This window comes from Antechinus flavipes, chromosome 3 (assembly GCF_016432865.1).
Source record: "Antechinus flavipes isolate AdamAnt ecotype Samford, QLD, Australia chromosome 3, AdamAnt_v2, whole genome shotgun sequence".
Taxonomy (NCBI): domain Eukaryota; kingdom Metazoa; phylum Chordata; class Mammalia; order Dasyuromorphia; family Dasyuridae; genus Antechinus; species Antechinus flavipes.
In genome coordinates, this window is record NC_067400.1 from 553,411,633 (window position 1) to 553,432,613 (window position 20,981).

The following is a 20,981-nucleotide window of genomic DNA, read 5'->3' on the forward strand; positions in this document are numbered from 1 at the left end:
AGGAGGAATCCAGAAAGGCCTGGAGAGACTTACATGAACTGATGCTGAGTGAAATGAGCAGGACCAGGAGATCATTATATACTTCAACAACAATACTATATGATGATCAATTCTGATGGACATGGACCTCTTCAACTATGAGATGAACCAAATCAGCTCCAATAGAGTAGTAATGAATTGAACTAGCTACACTCAGTGAAAGAACTCTGGGAAATGACTATGAACCATTGTATAGAATTCCAAATCCCTATATTTTTGTCCACCTGCGTTTTTGATTTCCTTCACAGGCTAATAGTACACTATTTCAAAGTCTGATTCTTTTTGTACAGCAAAATAACTGTTAGGACACATATGCTTATATTGTATTTAATTTATACTTTAACATACTTAACATGTATTGGTCAACCTGCCATGGGGGAGGGGATGAGGGGAAGGAGGGGAGAAATTAGAACTAAAGGTTTGGCAATTGTCAGTGCTGTAAAATTACTCATGCATATAACTTGTAAATAAAAAGATATATTTAAAAAAATGTCTGAAATAAAGACAGTCAACAAAGAAAAAAAAACAAAACAAAACTGAACAAAAAGAATTCCTAAGGCCTTGTTTGAAAGACCATGGATGTTTTGCCTTTTCACACTGGTGGAGAGAGAGTTAGACTCAGAAGACCTGAATTTAAATTCTATTCCACACTTAGTAGCTGTGTGAACTTGTACAAATCACTTAATCTTTCATATTCAGTTTAATCATCTTTAAAATGGGGATGATAATACCAGCATCACTTACCTTAAATAGGGTACACAGAGTGGAAAGCACTTTGTAATACTTCAAATACCATACTGTTCATTATTACAATATACATGACTGTCACAATATTCATTAGAATGAACCTTGTTGATAGCAGGATGATTTCTGAGAGGTCCAGAGAGACATGAACTAATGCTAAGAGAAACGAGGAGAACCAGGAGATCATTGTATACAGCAGCAAGATTATATGAAGATCAAATCTGATGGACATGGCTCTCATCAACAATGAAATGATTGAGGTCAGTTCCAATGATCTTGTGATGAGGAGAGCCATCTACACCCAGAGAGAGTTCTGTGGGAACTGAGGCTGGATCACAACATAGCATTTTCACTTTTTTTATTGCAGTTTGCTTGAATTTTCTTTTCTTTCTCATTTTTAAAAACTTTTTGATCTGATTTTTCTTGTACAGCAAGATAATTGTATAAATATGCATATCTATGTTGGATTTACCTTCTGATTCTAAAACAGGGCATTTATGATTTCTTGTAAGATATCTAGATTCATTTTTCATCATTGCTTTCAGGAATCCCAATAATCCTTAGACAATCTAAGGATTTATTTTCCTAGATCTATTTTCCAGGTCAGTTATTTTTCCCAGGAGATATTTCATATTTTCTTCTATTTTTTCCAATTTTTTGTTTTTATTTGACTGATTCTTGAAGTCTTATTGAGTCATTCACTTCCATTTGTTCAATTCTAATTTTTAGTGTATTATTTTCTTCAGTTACCTTTTTCAGCTCCTTTTGCAAGGACAATTACTTTTTTTGTTCATTGCATTCTCTTTCCAATTTTTCCATTCCTTCTTGCAATGATCTCATTTCATTTCCTCATTTTTCTTCTAACTCTTTTTTAAGATCCTTTACGCAATCTTCAAAGAAAGCCTTGTGAAGAAAACTGTTCGGTTCTGCACACATATATTGTATCTAGGATATACTGTAACCTATTCAACATGTAAAGGACTGCTTGCTATCTGGGGGAGGGGGTGGAGGGAGGGAGGGGAAAAATCGGAACAGAAGTGAATGCAAGGGATAATGCTGTAAAAAAATTACCCTGGCATGGGTTCTATCAATAAAAAGTTATTTAAAAAAAAGAAAGAAAGAAAGAAAGAAAGAAAGCCTTGTGAAATGCAGACCAGCTCATGTCTCTCTTTGGGACTTCTTCTGGAGTTGCTTTGCCTTTAGAAACCTCAGGATTTGAGGTGTGTTCCTTTCTCTTTCTCTCTATAAAAGATGTCTATGGTGAGAGTTATTTTTTTGTTTTTTTATTCATTTTTTTAAAGGCTTCAGGTCTGTTCAATACAGAGGAGCAACAGTGCTTTAATTTGCCCTGGGGCAGTTCTGCTGATTGAATTCCACTTGGGTAAGGGTGGCTAGGTCCAGTGTTCTTCCTGGGCTCAGTGGTTTTCAATTTGCCTTTAGTAGCAAATCTACCAAACCACCTGCTTGCAACAATGACAGAGTAGCCTAAGAGGCTCACAGAAGATTCCCAGGTGCATGGAAGCTGCAATGCTCTGACTCTCAGGACTCCAGCTCCTTGCCCCATCTCCGTGTGCTGTGGTCTGTCCCCCTGCCTGTTTGAAAACAGACCTGTTCTGAAGTTCTTCCAAAATCTTTTTTCTTCTGGGAATGTGTTGTACTCTAAATATTTGCGGGTTCTTTGACTCCAGAACCAGGCTTAATCTGCTCTTGGTTTCAGAGAAGGTCACAGAAAGTCATGTCTGCTCTCCGCCATCTTGGTTCTGCCCCCAGAAGTCCCACAATTGCTTTTTTATTAAATACTGCCTATATTGAATTTAACATATATTTTTAACATGTTTAACATAAATTGGATTACATGCCATCTAGAGGAGAGGGTGGGGGAAAGGGGAGGAAAAATTAGAACACAGGGTTTTGTAGGGGTGAATGTCGAAAATTATCCATGTATACATTTTGAAATTAAAAAGCTTTAATTAAAAAAGAAAAGAAAAAAAAAGAATGAACATTGTTTTTACTATTGTAACGTAGATTAGTACTGCCATGAGACCAGATTGGGGAGAAGCTACAAGGTGTACAATTCTCTTTTTGACTTAACTCATTTGAGAAGTGTTTCTGGAAGCTTCTCCTTCCATCTTTCCACCCTCTTCAATACACATAAATTGTATAAAAGAAGTGGATTCTTTCTGGGGAGAACATTAAATATTTAAAATATATATATATATGTATATATATGTGGGCATACGTATATATATTGTGTGCATATGTACATATTGGAACACAAGAAGAGAACTTTATATGAAACCATTAATATCTTTTACATATTATTTTTTTTAAAGCACATAATAAAATTCCACATAATTCTTTCAAAATTCTCCTACATATTTCTTATTTCTTCCAATTTCCTTTTGCCCACTTTTGTAGAATGTTTTAAAATGTTTCAAAGATCTTTCCCCCCCCCCCACTACTATTTTTACCCTCTAATTATTAAAAAGTGAGGGGGGAAAAAAGAAAGTCTTGTAATAAAACTCTTATAGTAAATAAGAATTGTCACCCAAACAAATTCACACAATGATCATATCCAAAATATTTGTCTCTTGAGTCCATTACCTTTCTGTCGGGAAATGAGTAATACACTTTGTTGAGATCCTCTAAAGATGTGGTTGGTCATTGCTTTGATCAGAGTTCTTAAATCTTTCACAGCAATTTTTCTTTACATCATTGTTATTGCATTAATTGTTTTCCTAGTTCTTCTTCACTCTTAATTAGTTCATCATTCCAGGATTCTCTGAAATGATCTCTTTCATGATTTCTTATACTGCAATAAAATTCTATCACATTTATATTGTTGTTGTTCAGTCATTTCAGTCACATCCAATTCTTAAAGATTCTATCTGGGGTTTTCTTGGCAAAAATTCTGGATTGGCTTTTCATTTTCTTCTTCAACTCATTTTATAGATGAGAAAGTGAGGCAAAGGAGCTTCAATGACTTGTCCAGGGTCACACATCTAGGAAATATCTGAGCTCTTGAACTCCAGGAGATGAGTCTTCCTAACTTCAAGATAGGCAACTATATACTGCCTATCTATATATGTGTACATATCTATATTTCTTTATCTATATATACAAATATACACACACAAACACACACACACACAACTGCTCTTCCAAGAACAACATGAAGATTGTTTTGCATGCACACTATTATCTCCTTTTATCATTTTCTCTCTGCGAAATCCTCTGTCATTGCTTATTTTCCTGGGTTTCATATATCTCTATGCCAAATTGTTTGTGTGTTTGTTCAACTCTCCTTTGTCCATTTCAGATAAGACTGAAGTTTATCTGATGCTCCAAACTCTTTTTACATATTTGTCATACCATTCTCACACAACCCATTTCTGAGAAAGCCAGCTTCTACCTTTTTCCTCCTTTTTTTGCTTCCTTCTTTTTTTTTCTTCAAATTCTGAGAATATATTTTGCTATCTCTGTTTTTACTGTTTAACTCCATAAAAAAAGCACTAATACCCTTTAATGTAGTAATACCACAACCAGGTCTGTATCTTAGAGAGAGCATAACAAAGAAAAAAGGACCCACATATACAAAAATATTTATAGCTGCTCTTTTTGTGGTAGCAAAGAATTGGAAATTGTGGAGATGCCTGTCATTTGGGGAATGGCTGAACAAGTTGTGGTATATGATATATATATATATATATAATATATATATATATATATATATATATATATATATATATATACATCTATAAAACAGAATATTATTGTTTTATAAGATATGATAAGCAGGTGGATTTTAAAAAAACTTGGAAGACTTACACGAACTGATGCTGTATAGGAGAACACTGTGCACAGTAACAATAACATTGTACAATGATCATTCTTCCTTCTTTTACAACTTTGACTAATATGTAATATGCTACATAGGATAGCACATGTATAACCTACATCAAATCGTCTATCATTTTTGGAAAAGAGGAGGGAAAGGAGGAAGGAAGAAAACATTGGAACTCAAAATCTTATAAAAATGAGTGTTGAAAACTGTCTTTACATGTAATTAGAAAAGAAAAAAATACTATAAAGTGCCAAAAAAAAGTTAGTACTATATCATCATACAATTTCTTTCAATTGTGGAAATAAAAATTATCTTTCTAGATTTCTCTTGACCTTTAAGTTGGCATTTTGAAGTTACTGTTTAGTTTTGATTTTTAATTGGGAATGCTTGAATGCCAGGTACTCATGTTCATGTGGTAGCCGAGTAGCAGAATGTAGCTAGCTAATGGCATCTTCTTCACCAGGAAGTTCTTCTCATTGGGGAAAGATATCGTATGCATGTTCATTTTTGGTTCAGCTTCTCCTGAGTTATTGGTTCTTTCAGCTGTGCAGACAAACAAAAGATTTTGTATTATCACATAGTACTAAGTTCTGAGTCATCATAGTTGGAAAATAGTTCTCAAAGTTCCAGGTGTTGGGTTGAAGACAGGAAAAGAATGTTAATACTCCATATAACTCATTGGAAAGGGCAAATTTGTGAATGCTTCCTCTCTTATTGCATGTAATGCATGTGCTATTTGTCTTAAAGATATCTTATAAGGAAGATTCTTTGTAAACCTTAAAGTACTACGGCAACATGAGTTATCATCATCATTATTATTCTCACATTTGATGGAGTTCAGGTTGAAAGTGTCCTAGGATAGACTGTTATCCTGCTATTGTTTGCTATTTTTGTTATAATCTCATTCTTTTCCCTTTTTTTTTTTTTGTTTCAGAGAGAAATGATTCTAGGACAAATTGCTATTCTGCCATTTTTCATATTTACTGCTATTTTAAAATATTTACTACTATTATAAATTATTGTTATTGTACAGGTGGGTACATTTTTATATTTGAATAAAATTTTTAGACTTTTAATATATTTTTATATTTGAATAAAATAGTTTTATTTATTTTTTATATATTTTTTATATTTGAATAAAAATTTTAGGCTGTAACTTCATCTTTAGTTTCACTGAAAATAACTCCCCATACACATTGAGTAACAGGCAAAACAATAGGATTTTATAGAACTCATCCCATCAACATTTTGATATTAGGTCTCTATATTGTGAAAGGTTTTCTTTTCATTCCATGTATTATGAATTTATGACTATTTGATATGGTAAAATCTATTAAAAGCATTATTCTTGTTGCATTTGAAAATTTAGGAAACCAAGAGACAAAGATCTGAGCATGATTAATTTATTAATTAGGCTAACAGTAACCAGTAAATTGGGTAAATGATTAAAGAGCTTGAGGAAGGGCTTATTAGCCTTCATATAGTTTTGGGACACCCATGGGGGCACTTACTTTTGTCATCAAAAAATGCTGAATGACTTATGGGACCTAAGTTAGCAGACTCCCTGGTACCTTCAAGGGTTTATTGGGAATATAACAGTTTTCCTAAATAATACAAATGTCAGAAACAATGTATTTCTTAGAGCTAACTTCAGGATTTAAAGATAAAACCAAATGTCTTGCTACTTTCTCTGGAGTAGGAAGTATGGCAGTTTTTCCTATTAAGTTTAACTTTAGTCAATTTAATTTAAAAATTGTTTTAACTTTAATCAACTTAGAAGGAAAGATAAATTCTTTAGCTCATCTCAAGGATATAGAAAGGTGGCCTTACAAGAAACTGGAAACTGAGTGAGTGCCCATCAATTGGAGAATGGCTGAATAAATTGTGGTATACGAATACTATGGAATATTATTTTTCTGTAAGAAATGACCAGCAGGATGATTTCAGAAAGGCCTGGAAAGTCTTACATGAACTGATGCTGAGTGAAATGAGCAGGACCCAGGAGATCATTATATACTTCAACAACAATACTGAGGATCAATTCTGATGGATGTGACTCTCTTCACCAATGAGATGATTCAAATCAATGCCATTTGTTCAATGATGAAGAGAGCCATCTACTCCCAGAGAGAGAACCGTGGGAACTGAGTGTGGAACACAACATAGCATTCTCACTCTTTCTGTTGTTCTTTGCTTGATTTTGTTTTCTTTCTCAGTTTTTTTCTTCCTTCTTGATCTGATTTTTTTTGTGCAGGAAAATAACTGTATAAATATGTTTACACACATTGGATTTAATATGCATTTTAACATATTTAACATGTTTTGGACTACCTGCCATCTAGGGGAGGGGATGTGGGATGAAGGAGGGAAAAATTTAAAATACAAGGTTTTTCAAGGGTCAATATTGAAAAATTACCCATGCATGTGTTTTGAAATAAAGAACTTTAATTAAAAAAAAGAAAGGTGGCCTTTGGTGCTGACTCAATTATAAAAATTAATACAGCATAAAATCAATTACATTATAGATTCAATACAATAGAAACTCAAGGAAATATTAATTTTTATCTTATATTAAATTTTTATGGATCAGTTTACATTTGGGTAATCATGGGCAAATTTGGTTTGGGACAATGGTCTTCCAGTACAGTTTGTTGGTAGAATTTTCCAGGATAATTTGAGGTCTGTATTTGTAGTTTGGGAATTTGTTTTCTTCTAGTATGTGAAAAATAGTAAAGTTCTGGTTTATAATTGTTTCATTAGATCCTGTCTTGCTAGGTATTCAGTTAGATACCAACTATATATATATTCTATAGCACAACTATATTTCATCATCCAACATCCCTTTCTCCCAGATTCATGATAGGATGCTTTGAGTAGGATAGAATACAATGATACTGTCATCATTCTAGTAATGGGCATTATCTTCACACTATTGGATTTTATAATGGTGATGATTTTTAAGGAGCCCACACAGCAATCAGTGCAAATTATGCATGGAAATAGAAGAAGCTATACAACATGAATTGGTTGTAAAAATTTACCATATTAAATAACTAGTATGATAAAAATTCATATTGGCTATCATGTCACTGATTTGATAAATACTCTGAGTTTTAAAGTTTTCTCTTAGTCTATGAAGAGACAGAATCTTCATCCAATTTGGTTTGGACCAAGTGGCATTGTGCTAACCCAAGAAATTTTGAACCACTTTGTAAGGAGAATTGGAGATAGAATAGTGATGGCAGAAGTATTTGATGCACTAAGAATCAAATGAATTGCAGTAATGGAGGATTCAATGTATAAGTAATTAACCCTAAGTGTAGAAGAGGAATTTTTCTTTCTCTCTACTCTGCTGATTAGAATAGAATTCAAATAAGAATGACTGAATTGTACCTATCCTAGATGCTCCTGGAGCAATAGGAAGTTATTCTTCTATTTGCTTTTCTCTCTGTATCTGTTGTACATGATCAGCATTGCTTACTATTAAGTGATTTTCTGCTCTTTTATTTCTTTTTTTTTTGTTTTTTTTTAGGTTATACATTTATTATCATGCTAAATATATTTCCACATTCGTCATGTTGTAGAAAAGAATTAGAACAAAAGAGGAAAATCATTAGAAAGAGAAAACAAAAAAAGTGAATAGTATGCATCACTCTTCAATCAGACTCCACATTTTTTCCTCTGGATGTGGACAACATTTTCCATCATGAGTCTTTTGGAATTCTCTTAAATCATTGTAGGGCTGAGAAAAGCTAAGTCTATCCGAGTTTATCATTACATAATTTTGCCGTTACTGTGTTCTTCTGGCTCTGTTCACTTCACTCAACATTAGTCATTGTAAATTTTTCTAAGAAAGCAGTCTTTTTGAAATTCCAACATTGTCATTATTCTCCAATTTCAAGACATCCTTCTTAAAAACACTATAAAATATATTATGTCTTAAACTTTAGTCAAATTAAAGAAATTTTGTTTTTGCTAATCATTTAATAACTATTATTATAATTGGGCGCATCTGGCTCACTAATTACTACATTAAAAACCTAGTTCCCTACCTACAGATTATGGCCCTGAGAGTTTTCTTGAGTCTAGGTCTGAAATGAGCTGTTGGGTTGCTCAATACATCACCTGAGAAATCCATTTCTCCCAAATCTCTAATTCTTTATAATACTTCTATCATGCAACTTCTACAGAATGTGAGTCCATGGTAGACTTTAGAAGGAATGACTTGCCTATACAGGACTTTAGGAAGATTTTCCTTTTCTGTTGTAAACTATTTTTCCAACTTAGTTGCCCCAGGGCCTATAATACTGCCATTAGAGAGACTTATTTATTATTTTTGAGCAAGCACACCTTCCCTTTGAGGTTCTTTTTTTTCAAAATCAAGGTTTCCTGTCTGGGTTAACATATGAATTATTTGATTCCTGTCTTTAACTGGAATAATGATAAAGCATTGGCTATTAAAGTTTGAGTGAAAAGAGACTGGAATGAGGTTGAATGGGTGTAGCAGAAATGAGAAAAAGCAAAAAAAAAATGGACTATGTCTATATTAGGATTCTTACAAGGTGCTAAGTCACTGGAATGTATAGAGACAATAATTATCTAATTTAGCATGGTTCAATATGATTAATCTGATCCTACAAGGAGATGTTATGGGCCAGAACTTGAAACAAGGTACTAAGTGGAATTGAGGAGACAATGGTTAAGTCTAATTTAGCATTGATTTAATCCTACCACAAATAATGGTTTCCTAGTGATAAAATGATTGGTATATACTCAGTGTACAGTATATAAGCAAGAAGCTTTCAGGGCCAGACACACAAGTCCATTAGAAGCTTTCTGGGGAGGAGACAGATTCATTCCATCTTCCACCTTTGTGCTGGCTGGAGGCTGAAGCTGGCAGAGCCAAAGGAATAGAAGCAGGAGCTCTCGGAACCTAGGAGAGAGATAGGCCTCCAGAAAACTAGCTGAGCCCCAAGTGAAGGAGACAAGATTTTGAAGGAGACAGAAAAGGATTTGGACCTTAACTCTTGGCTGCATTTGGGGTGATTACACTGAACTGAAAGGAAGGCTGCCTCCAGAAGCCCTCCAAGAAATCTGCTCCCAGAGAACTTTATATTTTAGAGAAGAACATTATGTCTAGTCCACAATTTTGCCTTAGACTAATCTTGTGTTATGAACATTTTTAGCCTTGAATACAAAAAAGGTTGCAGTTAAAAAATGTTTAGTTTATGAATATTGGATCAAGCTTTTGAAATACTGAACACATTTCCATTGGCAGTTCTTTTATTCCCTCATCCCCTCGTCCATTCTGCTGTTATCTGAGGCATTCAGTTATCTCTGCTCTTTTAAATTTATTTTCTGGTTGTTTTGAAACTTTGCAAAAGTTATTCTAGGTAAAGATAATTTTTATTGTTCCTGGAATGATTGTCTTTAATATAGACAGTATGGATAAGAGGGAAAACTAGTTGATTATTGACTCCATAGAATTTAATTGATTGGAGTAATTCCTAGTATGGTATTCAAAAACTCATTTGGGGATGTAAAAAGTTTTTGTGAAGTTTATTATTAATCTGTACCTTTGAAACAAAATAATGGAATATAGAAAGATTATCCAAATGAAACTTCAAAATGCACTGGTTTAAAAGGAATTAGAGATAATCTAAAAATTGTTAGACTCTCTGAAAATCATAACCAGAAAAAAAGCTTGTTTACTTTTGAGTGGGCAGTGAACTCAGTCCATGCCTTTGACCTCATCAAAAGGGATCTGTTGCAGGAATATTAACATGATTTAAGCAGAACATATTGTTTGAAAAACAGGAACTCTAGGGCTTGCCCCTCTCCTATTAAGCACTTGTGAAAGAATAAAACATCCAGGCTTTAAAAACACAGGGTAGCTCTTTATCTGGAGATGGCCCAATGCTGAAGGAACATGGGGAGAAGTTTCCTTGTAACTTGGTGAATATCTCTATCATTTTATTTGGACCACTGTCCTGTTCCCTATCCTTCAGTACAGCTAGTCTAAGTGTGTGTGTGTGTGTGTGTGTGTGTGTGTGTGTGTGTATGTGTGTGTGTGTGTATAATCTATTAACTGGACTGCCCAGTCTTTTCCATCCCTGTGATTTCCCTTGCAAGACTAATAAATAGTTATCAAGGTCATGTGTTGTGCTACCGGGAACTGTTGGAATACACGAGAGACACCTGACAGTGGCTGCTGGAGATCCCACCTAGACCTGCAGAATGGATCTCCTCATGTGAGAGGATGATACAAGGAGACCAAGAGCCAGTTGCTGTTCTCTGACCTCTCTGAGTGAGAGGCTTTTGTGCTGTCTGACTTCTCTCCTCTTCCCTCTGACTCCAATTTATCTTATTCCCAGTCTGTAACACCTGTGTCAGTAAAGACTGCCCTGCAACTCCTTCAGATGCTAGGATCCCCAGCTGCGGAGGCACTTGGAGAATTGACCTGTCCCTTCCCAGTCATGTATCTCCTTACTTGAAGAATCCAAAGCCACTGACAGGTTTAGTCAGTTTAACCATATTTCAAGAAATTACAAATGAATCCTCCTAACTCTCAGAAACAGAAGGTAAGGGGCAGCTTAATGGCACAGTGGACAGAGCACCAGCCTTGAAGTCAGGAGGACCCGAATTCAAATCTGGCCTCAGACACTTAATCTCCTAACTATTTGGGCAAGTCACTTAACCCCAATTGCCTCAAAAGAGAGAGAAAGTAAAATGAAAATAGGAAAGATCCACAAATTACCTTCTGAAAGAAAACTCTAAAATGCAAAGTTTTCAGGTCAAAAAAAAAAAAATAATACAAGTAGCCAAAAAGAAAAGAGTTCAAGTACCATGGAGTTAGTCAGGATCACATAGCCCTTGATAGCTACTACAGTGAAGAAGAGAAGAGCTTTCAAAGCAATAATCCAAAAAAAAAAAAAAAAAAGATAAAAAATATCATTAATTATACAAAACTATGTATAATCTCATAGTGAAAAAAGATTTTTATTGAAATAAATTCTAAAAATTCCTGATGAAAAAGCCAGTACTGCATACATATTTTGAAATAGAAACATAAGAGTCAAAAGAAACTTAGGTGCACACATTTGTTCATTTGGAAGGGAGTATATACATATATATATATATATTTATATTTATATTTATACTAACAGGAGATAAGAAAAAAAACTAGTATCTTTAAAGGTAATAGAAAAAGGTAAATATGCAGAAGACCCACAAAATGGAAAAGGATAGAAAAAGAATTAGAAAACAGAATCCAACTAGATGTAATTTAAAAGAAACTTATTTGAAATATATAATGTATTTACAAGAAATTAAAATGAAGGGCTACATAAAATCTGTTATGCTCCTGAACTTAAAAAAAAAACAAGGATAGAAATTAGGTTTCAGAGAATATTATGACAAATATAGGCAAAAATAAAAAAGATAAGGAACTTTGTGCTATGCTTAAAGCCACCATAGATAAATAATTAAAGAATCAGTACAAATACTTGATATATATATGTGTATATTTATAATTTGTATATATGCACATATGTATGTACATATGTATATCAAATAATATATCATCTAAATATTTAAAGAAAAATTTATTTGAATTGGAAGAATAGATAGGACAGCTAGGTGACATAGTGGATAGAGTATCAGCTCTGAAGTCGGGAGAGGGAAGTGGAGAGAGGAGTTGGGGAAGGACCTGAATTCAAATCTAGCCTCAGATACTTCATAGCTATGTGACCCTGAGTAAGTAATTTAACCCCACTTGCCTCAGTTTCCTCATATTTAAAATGAATCAGAGAAAGAAATTGTAAACTAGTATCTTTGCCAAGAAAATCTCAAATGGGGTTACAAAGAATTGGGTATGACTAATAATTGGACAACAATAACAAATAACAGATAGTAAAACTTTAATAGTGAGAGATCTTTACTATGTCAGAAGCAGGATTCAAACTCTGGTCTTCCTTACTTCAAGTCCAGCAATTTATGCACTATACTGCACTTCCTAACATCTAGAACTACTACCTAAATTGGAATTCATTTCCCCCAGAGGTATGTATGTGTTCAGGTAGAGGATTCATTAGGTGGCTTCTGCGGCTCCCTCCAGTTCTGAGATTCAAAGATTCAGGGAATAAATTGAACATGGAGTGAGTCAAGAAACAATAGTATGTATTTTTTATTTTGTTACATTTAAATTATTTTCAAGCGTTTCATCCTATTCCTTTCTTCTCTCCCCCTTCCCCCCCCAAAAAAAAACTAACACTAGTAACAAATCTATATATGCAAGCAAAATAAATTCCCATACTGGCCATGTTAAAAAAAAATATGTGCAATTACTTTATTTCTAGCTCTTTGCTACTATAAATATTTTGGTGCATTGGAAGCTTTTGTTTTTTGTCATTTACCTCCTTGGAGTATGTGCCCAGCAATAGAATCTTTGGGTCATAGATTATGGTCATTTTAATGACTTCTTATCATAATTTCAAATTACTTTCCAAAATGGACCAATTTGCTGCTCTACTAATAGTACCCATCTTTTTTTCCTCTTGAGGCAATTGGGGTTAAGTGACTTGCCCAGGGTCACACAGCCAGGAAGTGTTAAGTGTCTAAGACCAGATTTGAACTCAGTTCCTCCTGACTTCAGGGCTGGTCCTCTATCCACCGTGCCACTAGCTGCCCCATATTTTTTTTTAATAATATTTTTATAACTTTTGACTCAACAGTGCCACTATGGGTCTGTATCCTAAGGAAATCATAAAGAAGGGGGAAAAATGTACAAAAATGTTTGTGGCAGCTCTTTTTGTGTTAAAAAAGAATTGGAAAATGAATGGTTGCTCATCACTTGGGGAATGGCTGAACAAGTTGTGGTACATGAAGATAATAAATATTATTGTTCTATAAAAATGATGAACAAGCAAAGTCCTGGAAAGATTTACATGAACTGATCCTGAGTGAAACAAGCAGAAGCAGGAATACATTGTACACAAAATAGCAAGAATGTGCAATGATCAACCATAAAAAACTTGGTTCTTCTCAGTGGGTCAGTGATCCATCGGCAACTAGAAAAAGAACTATGAAGATTGAAGGTAAATCAACACATACTATGTTCACTTCTTTTTTTCTGTTTTTTTCCTCTCCCATGGTTTTTCATTTTTGCTCTTATTTTTCTCTCCCAACATGATTCATAAAGCAATGTGTATTAAAAATAAATAAATAAATAGTATTTTATTTTTCCAAATACATGTAGAAATAATCTTTAATATTCATTTTTTGGCAAATATTTTGTTCCAAATTTTTCTTCCCCTCCACAAGACAGCAAGCAATCTGATATAGGTTGAATATGTGCAATTTTTGAAAATGTATTTTCATATTTGTCATGTTGTGTAAGAAAAATCAGATCAGAAAGAAAAAAAATAAGAAAAATAAACAGAAGCAAATATTATGCTTCAATCCCCTTTAGTCCTCTTAATTTTCTCTCTGGATGTGGATGGCATTTTCCAATCCAAGTCTATTGGAATTGCCTTGAATCACCACATTATTGAAAAGAGCCAAGTCCCTCAAAGTTGATCATTGCATAATCTTGTTGTTTCCGTACAATTTTCTCTCAGTTCCGCTCATTTCACTCAACATCAGTTCATGTAAATTTTTCCAATGCTTATCTTTCTAAAACCAATTCAATAATGACTAATCTCACCTTTGGCTATCTTTACTAATATTTTGGATGTGATATTAGTCTTCAGAGTTATTTTGATTTACATTTCTATCATTAGTCATTTGGAGCAGTCTTTCACATAATTGTCTCAAAATGAATTTACTTAAGAAGGGAAAGATTTCTTGTTGATCTAGGAAAATGCAGACCTGGTATGCAAAGAAGCTACAGTGGAAAGAGAAAACAAATGTTAAGGGTCTTGTATGTCAGACTTAGAGAATTGTATGATGGTAGAGATAAATGATATTTGCATCTTTGACAGCACCGTCTGAAAACTTTCTCTATTTCTTTAGTGTCAGAGGTTATTGTTCATTCATCATTGTTGAAAAGGAACAATGACATCATGAGGGTTTTAATTTGTACATGAACTGGATTTAAATGAGGCAGGGCTATACAAAACCAACAACTTCACTATTTCCTCCAGAGTCATTGGAGTGTAGTGGTATAACAAAAGCCAACATGTCTGGCGATGGCCTGTGGTGCAAAGAATGATATTCACTTTTCTTAAGATCTTTCCCAAGTCATGGTATACAATAAGAAAAAAAAATATATATATATATATAATACTTTATAAACCTTAAAGTATTATATTAATGTCATTTAATATTATCCCGATAAAAAGGCAACTTCTACACCACCATGTGACAAGGATTCCCCTGGGCAGGGGGAAAAAAAAGTGAAAGGTGAATGGAACAAGCATTTATTAAACACTGTGTACCAGGCTTTACATTAAGCACTTTACAGATATTGTCTCATTGGATTATCCTCATTGACCCTAATAGAAAGATGATATTATTTCCATTTTATAGTTGTAGAAACCGAGACAGAGATAGGTTAATTGATTTGCTAAGATCACACTGCTAATAAGTATGTGTCTGGATTTGAACTCAGGTTTTCCTGACTCAAGTATAGTATGTACTACTTGCCTGCTCCTATAAGAGGAACTCTCCTAGTCTCTGTGTTACAGAAATTCAAGATGGAGAAGTTTCAAAAGAATAGCAGCAGAACATTATTTCAAATAAGGTAACATGTAAAACATATTGGAGATGTTAAAGCACTATATAAATTCCAATTGTTGTTATTATCACACTTTTTGGTTTGTATGTCCTGGATGATAATAGCTAGCATTTATATAAGATATGAACATATATTATCTCATTTCATCCTCACAACAACCTTAGGAGGTAGATGTGATTTTTTTCTCCATTTTACAGTTGAAGAAACTAAGGCTGAGATATATTAACTAATTTGCACAGGTCTACACAGCTAATTAATGTCTGATGCAGGATTTGAATTCAGGTCTTCCTGATTCTATACTCTTACAATGCTACCATGTATCACAGTTCCATAGCAACTCAAAAGTAGAAAGGCATTCATGGTCATGTTGTACTCTACCAAACAGAGACTTTCCTATATATGTATATTATCCTCAGTAGGTCGTCTTCCAGTCCCTGAATGAAGAAAAACTCCAGTGAGTGAAAACTTTGTTCAGTCATTTTCAGGCATATCTAACTCTTCATATCCCATTTGAGATTTTCTCGGTAGAGATACTAGAGTCATTTGCTATTTCCTTCTCTAATTCATTTTATAGATGAGGAAACTGAAGTAAACAGTATTAAATGACTTGCCCAGTTGCAGATACAGATCATAAATGTCTCAGGCCAGATTTAAATTCAGGAAAATGATTCTTCTTGACTCTAGACCTGCAACCTATATACTCTATCCATCTAGCTACCAAGTGAAAACTGGATACTTCCAAAGGTAGCCCATTCCACTTTTGGATACCTCTAATTGTTGGAAAGTCCTGATCTCTCTGATGTTGATATGTCTTAGGAAATTAATCAATTGGTTAACAACATTTATTAAGTACTAGTAAGTGTGCCAGTCAATATTATTTAGCTCTTGGAATACAAAAAAAAGATAAAAATAGTCCCTGTTACAAGAAGCTTTACATTCTAATGGGGAGATAGCATGCATATATATATAGGTATTTATAAGATACATACAAAATCGATAAAAGGGAACCTTAAAGGGAAGTCACTGGCATTTGGGTGGACCAGGAAGTCTTTTGAAGAAGGTGGCATTTAAGTAACATCTTGAAACATCAGGGATTATAGGAAAAAGAGATGAGAAAGGGTAGCATTACAAATTTGGAGTATTGCCTGTGCAAAGGCCCAGCCAAAGGTGGTTGATAGAACCAAGTGTGTGATGAACAATAAGTAAGTCATTATAGCTAGATCATAGAATACATAAAAAAGAAACTGGAAAAATAAGAAGGGACTAGGTTGTGAAGATCTTTAAATGCACCCCTTCTCTCCAAAAAAAGTATTTATTTGATTTTGTAGTTAATTGGAAATCATTGGCATATATTGAGTAGAGAAGTGATATGGTTAGAACTACATTTTCAGAAAATCTGGGAGGTCAGTAGAGGATGAATTAGAGAAAGAAGAAATCCATCCATGAAGATCAGTCTTTCATTGCCTCATATTTAATCTCATAAGGATCCTATGTTTCTGTTAAGAAATTGAGATTTAAGGTAACTCTGCCATTGGTTGTTATACAATGATAGATGAATATCCCTTGTTTTTAATTAAATGGGGATAAACATCTCATAGGGCAGCTAAGTGGTGCAGTAAATAGACCCTGAGTCAGGAAGATTCATATTCCTGAGTTCAATTTAGCTTTAGATGCTTAGTAGTTGGATGACCTAGACAAGTCACTTAACCCTGTTTGCCTTAATTTCCTCATCTGTAAAATGAGCTGGAAAAGGAAATGGCAATCCATTCCAGTGTCTTTGCCAAGAAAATCAGTCAGCTACAACTGAACAACAACAAAGTGGGGGGTGATAATAGCACTTATGCCAGGGTATGCAAGGATCAAATGAGATAATGTTTTGTAAAGCACTTTGCAAAACTTCAAGTTCTATATAAAGTTGTTATTACTTAGCCTTATACTTATTTGTTTATGTTGCATTCCACCTTTTGTACTTTGGATTTTTTTTCTTTTCTTTTTTTTATGTGTGAGGCAATTGGATTAAGTGATTTGCCTATTAAGTGTTAAATGTCTGAGGCTGGATTTGAACTCAGATCTTCCTGACTTCAGGAATTGGTGTTCTATCCACTGTGTCAGAAAGCTGTCCCCTACTTTAAATTTTTTAATGGCAAGAATTATATAGTTTTTCATCTTTCCCTTTCATTGTTAGATATGAAGCCTTTCATGTAATAGGAATCAAACAAATGTTCATTTGAATTAAATGGGGGGAGAGAAAGGAAAGGGAATAAAAATTTATTTAGCATCTATTATGTATCAAGCACTCTGCTAAGTACCTTGCAAATATTATCTCATTTGTTTGAATGGGATAAGTCTCCAAATACAAGAAAACATCAATTGGAACTCAAAAAACTAATAAAATTATTGAAGTAAGCAATGGAGTAATCTTGTCAGGCTCTAATATTTACCCTCTTCCTATCTTAGAGAGCAACTATCAGAAAAAGGTTGGAAATTATAAAAGAATATATGATCTGTTATGGAATATTATTGTTCTGTAAGAAATGACCAGCAGGATGAATACAGAGAGGACTGGCGAGACTTACATGAACTGATGCTAATGAAATGAGCAGAACCAGGAGATCATTATATACCTCAACAATGATACTTTATGAGGATGTATTCTGATGGAAGTGGATCTCTTTGATAAAGACATCTAATTCAGTTTCAATTGATCAAGGATGGACAGAAGCAGCTACACCCAAAGAAAGAACACAGGGAAATGAATATAAACTGCTTGCATTTTTGTTTTTCTTCCCCGGTAATTTATACCTTTTGAATCCAATTCTCCCTGTGCAACAAGAGAACTGTTCGGTTCTGCACACATATATTGTGTCTAGGATATACTGTAACCTATTTAACTTGTATAGGACTGCTTGCCATCTGGGGGAGGGGGTGGAGGGAGGGAGGGGAAAAATCAGAACAGAAGTGAATGCAAGGGATAATGCTGTAAAAAATTACCCTGGCATGGGTTCTGTCAATAAAAAGTTATTTTAAAAAAAAGAATAGATTATCTGGATGACTGTTGGGTCCCTCTGTTCCTAGGGGTGCACTTCCCCCCGCTCCCAAGCTCCTGGGGTATTATGAAGGAAGCTCTCTTTGTGGAGGTAGGGATGGGTTTTTTTCAGAAGGGGCCTGAGGTCCTGCACTCTGAAATATCCTGACTAGGTGTTGTCGGATCTCCTTGGTTCTGGCTCCATAGATAACAGGATTAACAAGGCAGGGGAGCAGTAAATAGAAGGCACTGAGCAGGTTGTGCACATCCTGGGAGGCAGTGCGGGCAGCACGATAGACAATGGAAGAGGAGAGTGTAGAGGAGTAGACAGTGAAAATGACCAGTAGGTGAGAGCCACAAGTGTTCAGGGCTTTGGAGCGCGCTCCCCCAGAGGAGATCCGGAAGGCAGCGTGGATGATGCGTGTGTAGGAAGTGCTCAGTAGCAACATGTCCAAGACACGGTTGAAGACCCGGACTGCAAGTCCCACTGTCTTGTTGAGTGAGATGTCTCCACAGGACAGCTTCATCAGAGCCATGTGCTCACAGGTGAAGTGACGGATGATGTTGGAGCGACAGAAGCGCACTTTTGAAGCCAGTATCACCACGGGGGCAACAATGCACGTGCTCCTTATTGCTGCTAAGCCCACCAAACCTGTCAATAGCTGCCCTGTCACAATTTCCGGATAACGCAATGGATAGCAGATGGCAATGTAGCGGTCCAGTGCCATAACCAGGAGGATGTTGCAGTCAAATACGATAAGGAAGTAGATAGAGAACATCTGGATGAGGCAGCAGGAAAGAGAAATACGGTAGTAGCGGGTAGAGAAGCTAAAGAGCATGGTGGGCACAACGGCAGTAGCAGCACAGAGATTGACTGTCAAGAGCAGGGCAATGAGGGCGTACATGGGCTGGTGCAGGCTTCTCTGGGCCACCACAGTGTAGATGACCAGGGCATTGGCAGAGAGTATCACAAAATATATGCAGGAGAATGGAAGGATCAGGAGGGATCGAGTTTCCTGCAGCCCTGGAAAACCTACCAAGAAAAAGTCAGTGTAGGAAACATTGTAGGTGTCATTCCTCCCTGACATCCTTGAGAAGATCAGAGTTAGACCCAGAGGATGGTGGTGGAAGGAGACAGAGTCTCTGGGTCCAGTTATCTTTGGACCCAGAACCAGTCTCACTGGCCTGGTTGAGAGTCTTTGTCCTTCATGAGTTTTTGATGCTCCTGAAGGTGCAATATAAGAAAAGAAAACATTATCAGATTCAATTTAATTATTCCTGAGAAATAGTAGCTTGTTCCCTTCTCTAGCTTTCACATGTCTCCCAAATGGAAATGATCAATGGAGAAAAGAAGTATGGGGATATTTATTTTTCTAGTTTCATTAGGGACTTTCCCACCAGTGATCCTAGCTTTATCTTTTAATTTTTTGAAAAGTTTTATATCATTTAAGTTTCCCCCATATTCCTCCTCTTCCTTCCCTTCCAGAGAACTATCAAATATAAGAATATTTTAAAAGAAAAAAAGAGAAACACCCCCCCAGCAAAACATCAATATTTTGCTTTTCTAATTTTAGTAATTTTCTCTATTCTCTATTCTTTTCTGTGGCAAAATCCTCACTTGTTGTTAACAACTCTTTTTGATCCATCAATTTAATCTTATAAAAAGTGTTAATAAGTACATACACACTGATCCTAGGATCACTGCTCTATGACTGAATCAATAATTAGTGAAGTCCTTCATAGAATTTTAATAAATCCAGTAAGGCCCAGACATGATTCTCACTCTCCACTCCTGCCTCATCCTTTGTCTTGTCCCTCCTCCACACACTGGCCTCTAGTAATAACTCACCTGACTTAATTTTTCAATGATTAACACATTCTCTTCTCATCCTATTCTGCCAATGATTCTGAGGCTCTGAAGTCCACTATAAACCCTATTGCCTGCCCTCTTTATTCTAATTCTTCTCAACCCAAGCTCACAGTGTTCCACTTCAGATGTACTCTCTCCTTCCACTGTGCTCTCTGGAATGTTTGTTTCTTAGTTAACAAACTTGTTTTCATCTTAAACCTTTTCCTTACTCATTCCTTACATCTTGTACTCACTGGGTCCTGACTCCTCCCTGATAACACACTTTCCTAGACCAACCTTTCACTCATACCTGCCAACTCACTGGGTAGAGAGGGAAAATTAAAACACTCTGCTTCCAACGGCCACTTCCAGTCTTTCTTTGTTTTTAACATCACTATCATTTAGTAACCTCTCTTTCTTTGAAGTCCATTCAGTGAGTATTTAATCACCCAAATCAAGATTCTGGTGGCTCTTAGCTACCAATGTACTTTCCTCTCTGAGTTCAGTGCCTGCAGGGTTCATGTTCTTTTCCTCCTCCTCAAATCTAGTTTCATACTAGGTAACTTCACCATATATACTAATATTTTCTTAAAACCCTAACTTTTCTAATTGTACATGTCTTTCCTCTGAGATCATCTCCAACTTCTGTTTGTATAGAGTTGTTTGCATGCTTTCTCCATTATTAGATTTTGAAATGTTTCAGGTTAAAGATTTCCTTTTTGCCTTTCTTTGTGTCCCCAGTTCT

At 35.1% G+C, this 20,981-nt stretch overlaps 2 protein-coding genes across 2 annotated transcripts in view; one reads left to right on the forward strand and one right to left on the reverse strand.

Moving 5' to 3' along the window:
* Positions 1–5,660, forward strand: part of RRM1 (ribonucleotide reductase catalytic subunit M1) — a 74,098-nt gene extending 68,438 nt beyond the window's left edge. The window contains exon 19 of the mRNA XM_051987490.1: positions 5,562–5,660. Within this exon, the coding sequence (XP_051843450.1) occupies positions 5,562–5,642 (81 nt within the window). The 3' untranslated portion in view covers positions 5,643–5,660. The remainder of the gene's footprint in view (positions 1–5,561) is intronic.
* Positions 5,661–18,422: 12,762 nt separating this feature from the next.
* Positions 18,423–19,475, reverse strand: LOC127558079 (olfactory receptor 52K1-like). Its single transcript, XM_051991307.1, has one exon. It carries the CDS (start codon positions 19,473–19,475, stop codon positions 18,474–18,476), a length of 1,002 nt encoding a protein of 333 aa, XP_051847267.1. The 3' UTR covers positions 18,423–18,473.
* Positions 19,476–20,981: the final 1,506 nt, after the last annotated feature.

What these genes read in the sequence shown, in the direction of transcription:
- LOC127558079 (XM_051991307.1), bottom strand. Translation starts at nt 19,475, where the DNA reads ATGTCAGGGAGGAATGACACCTACAATGTTTCCTACACTGACTTTTTC.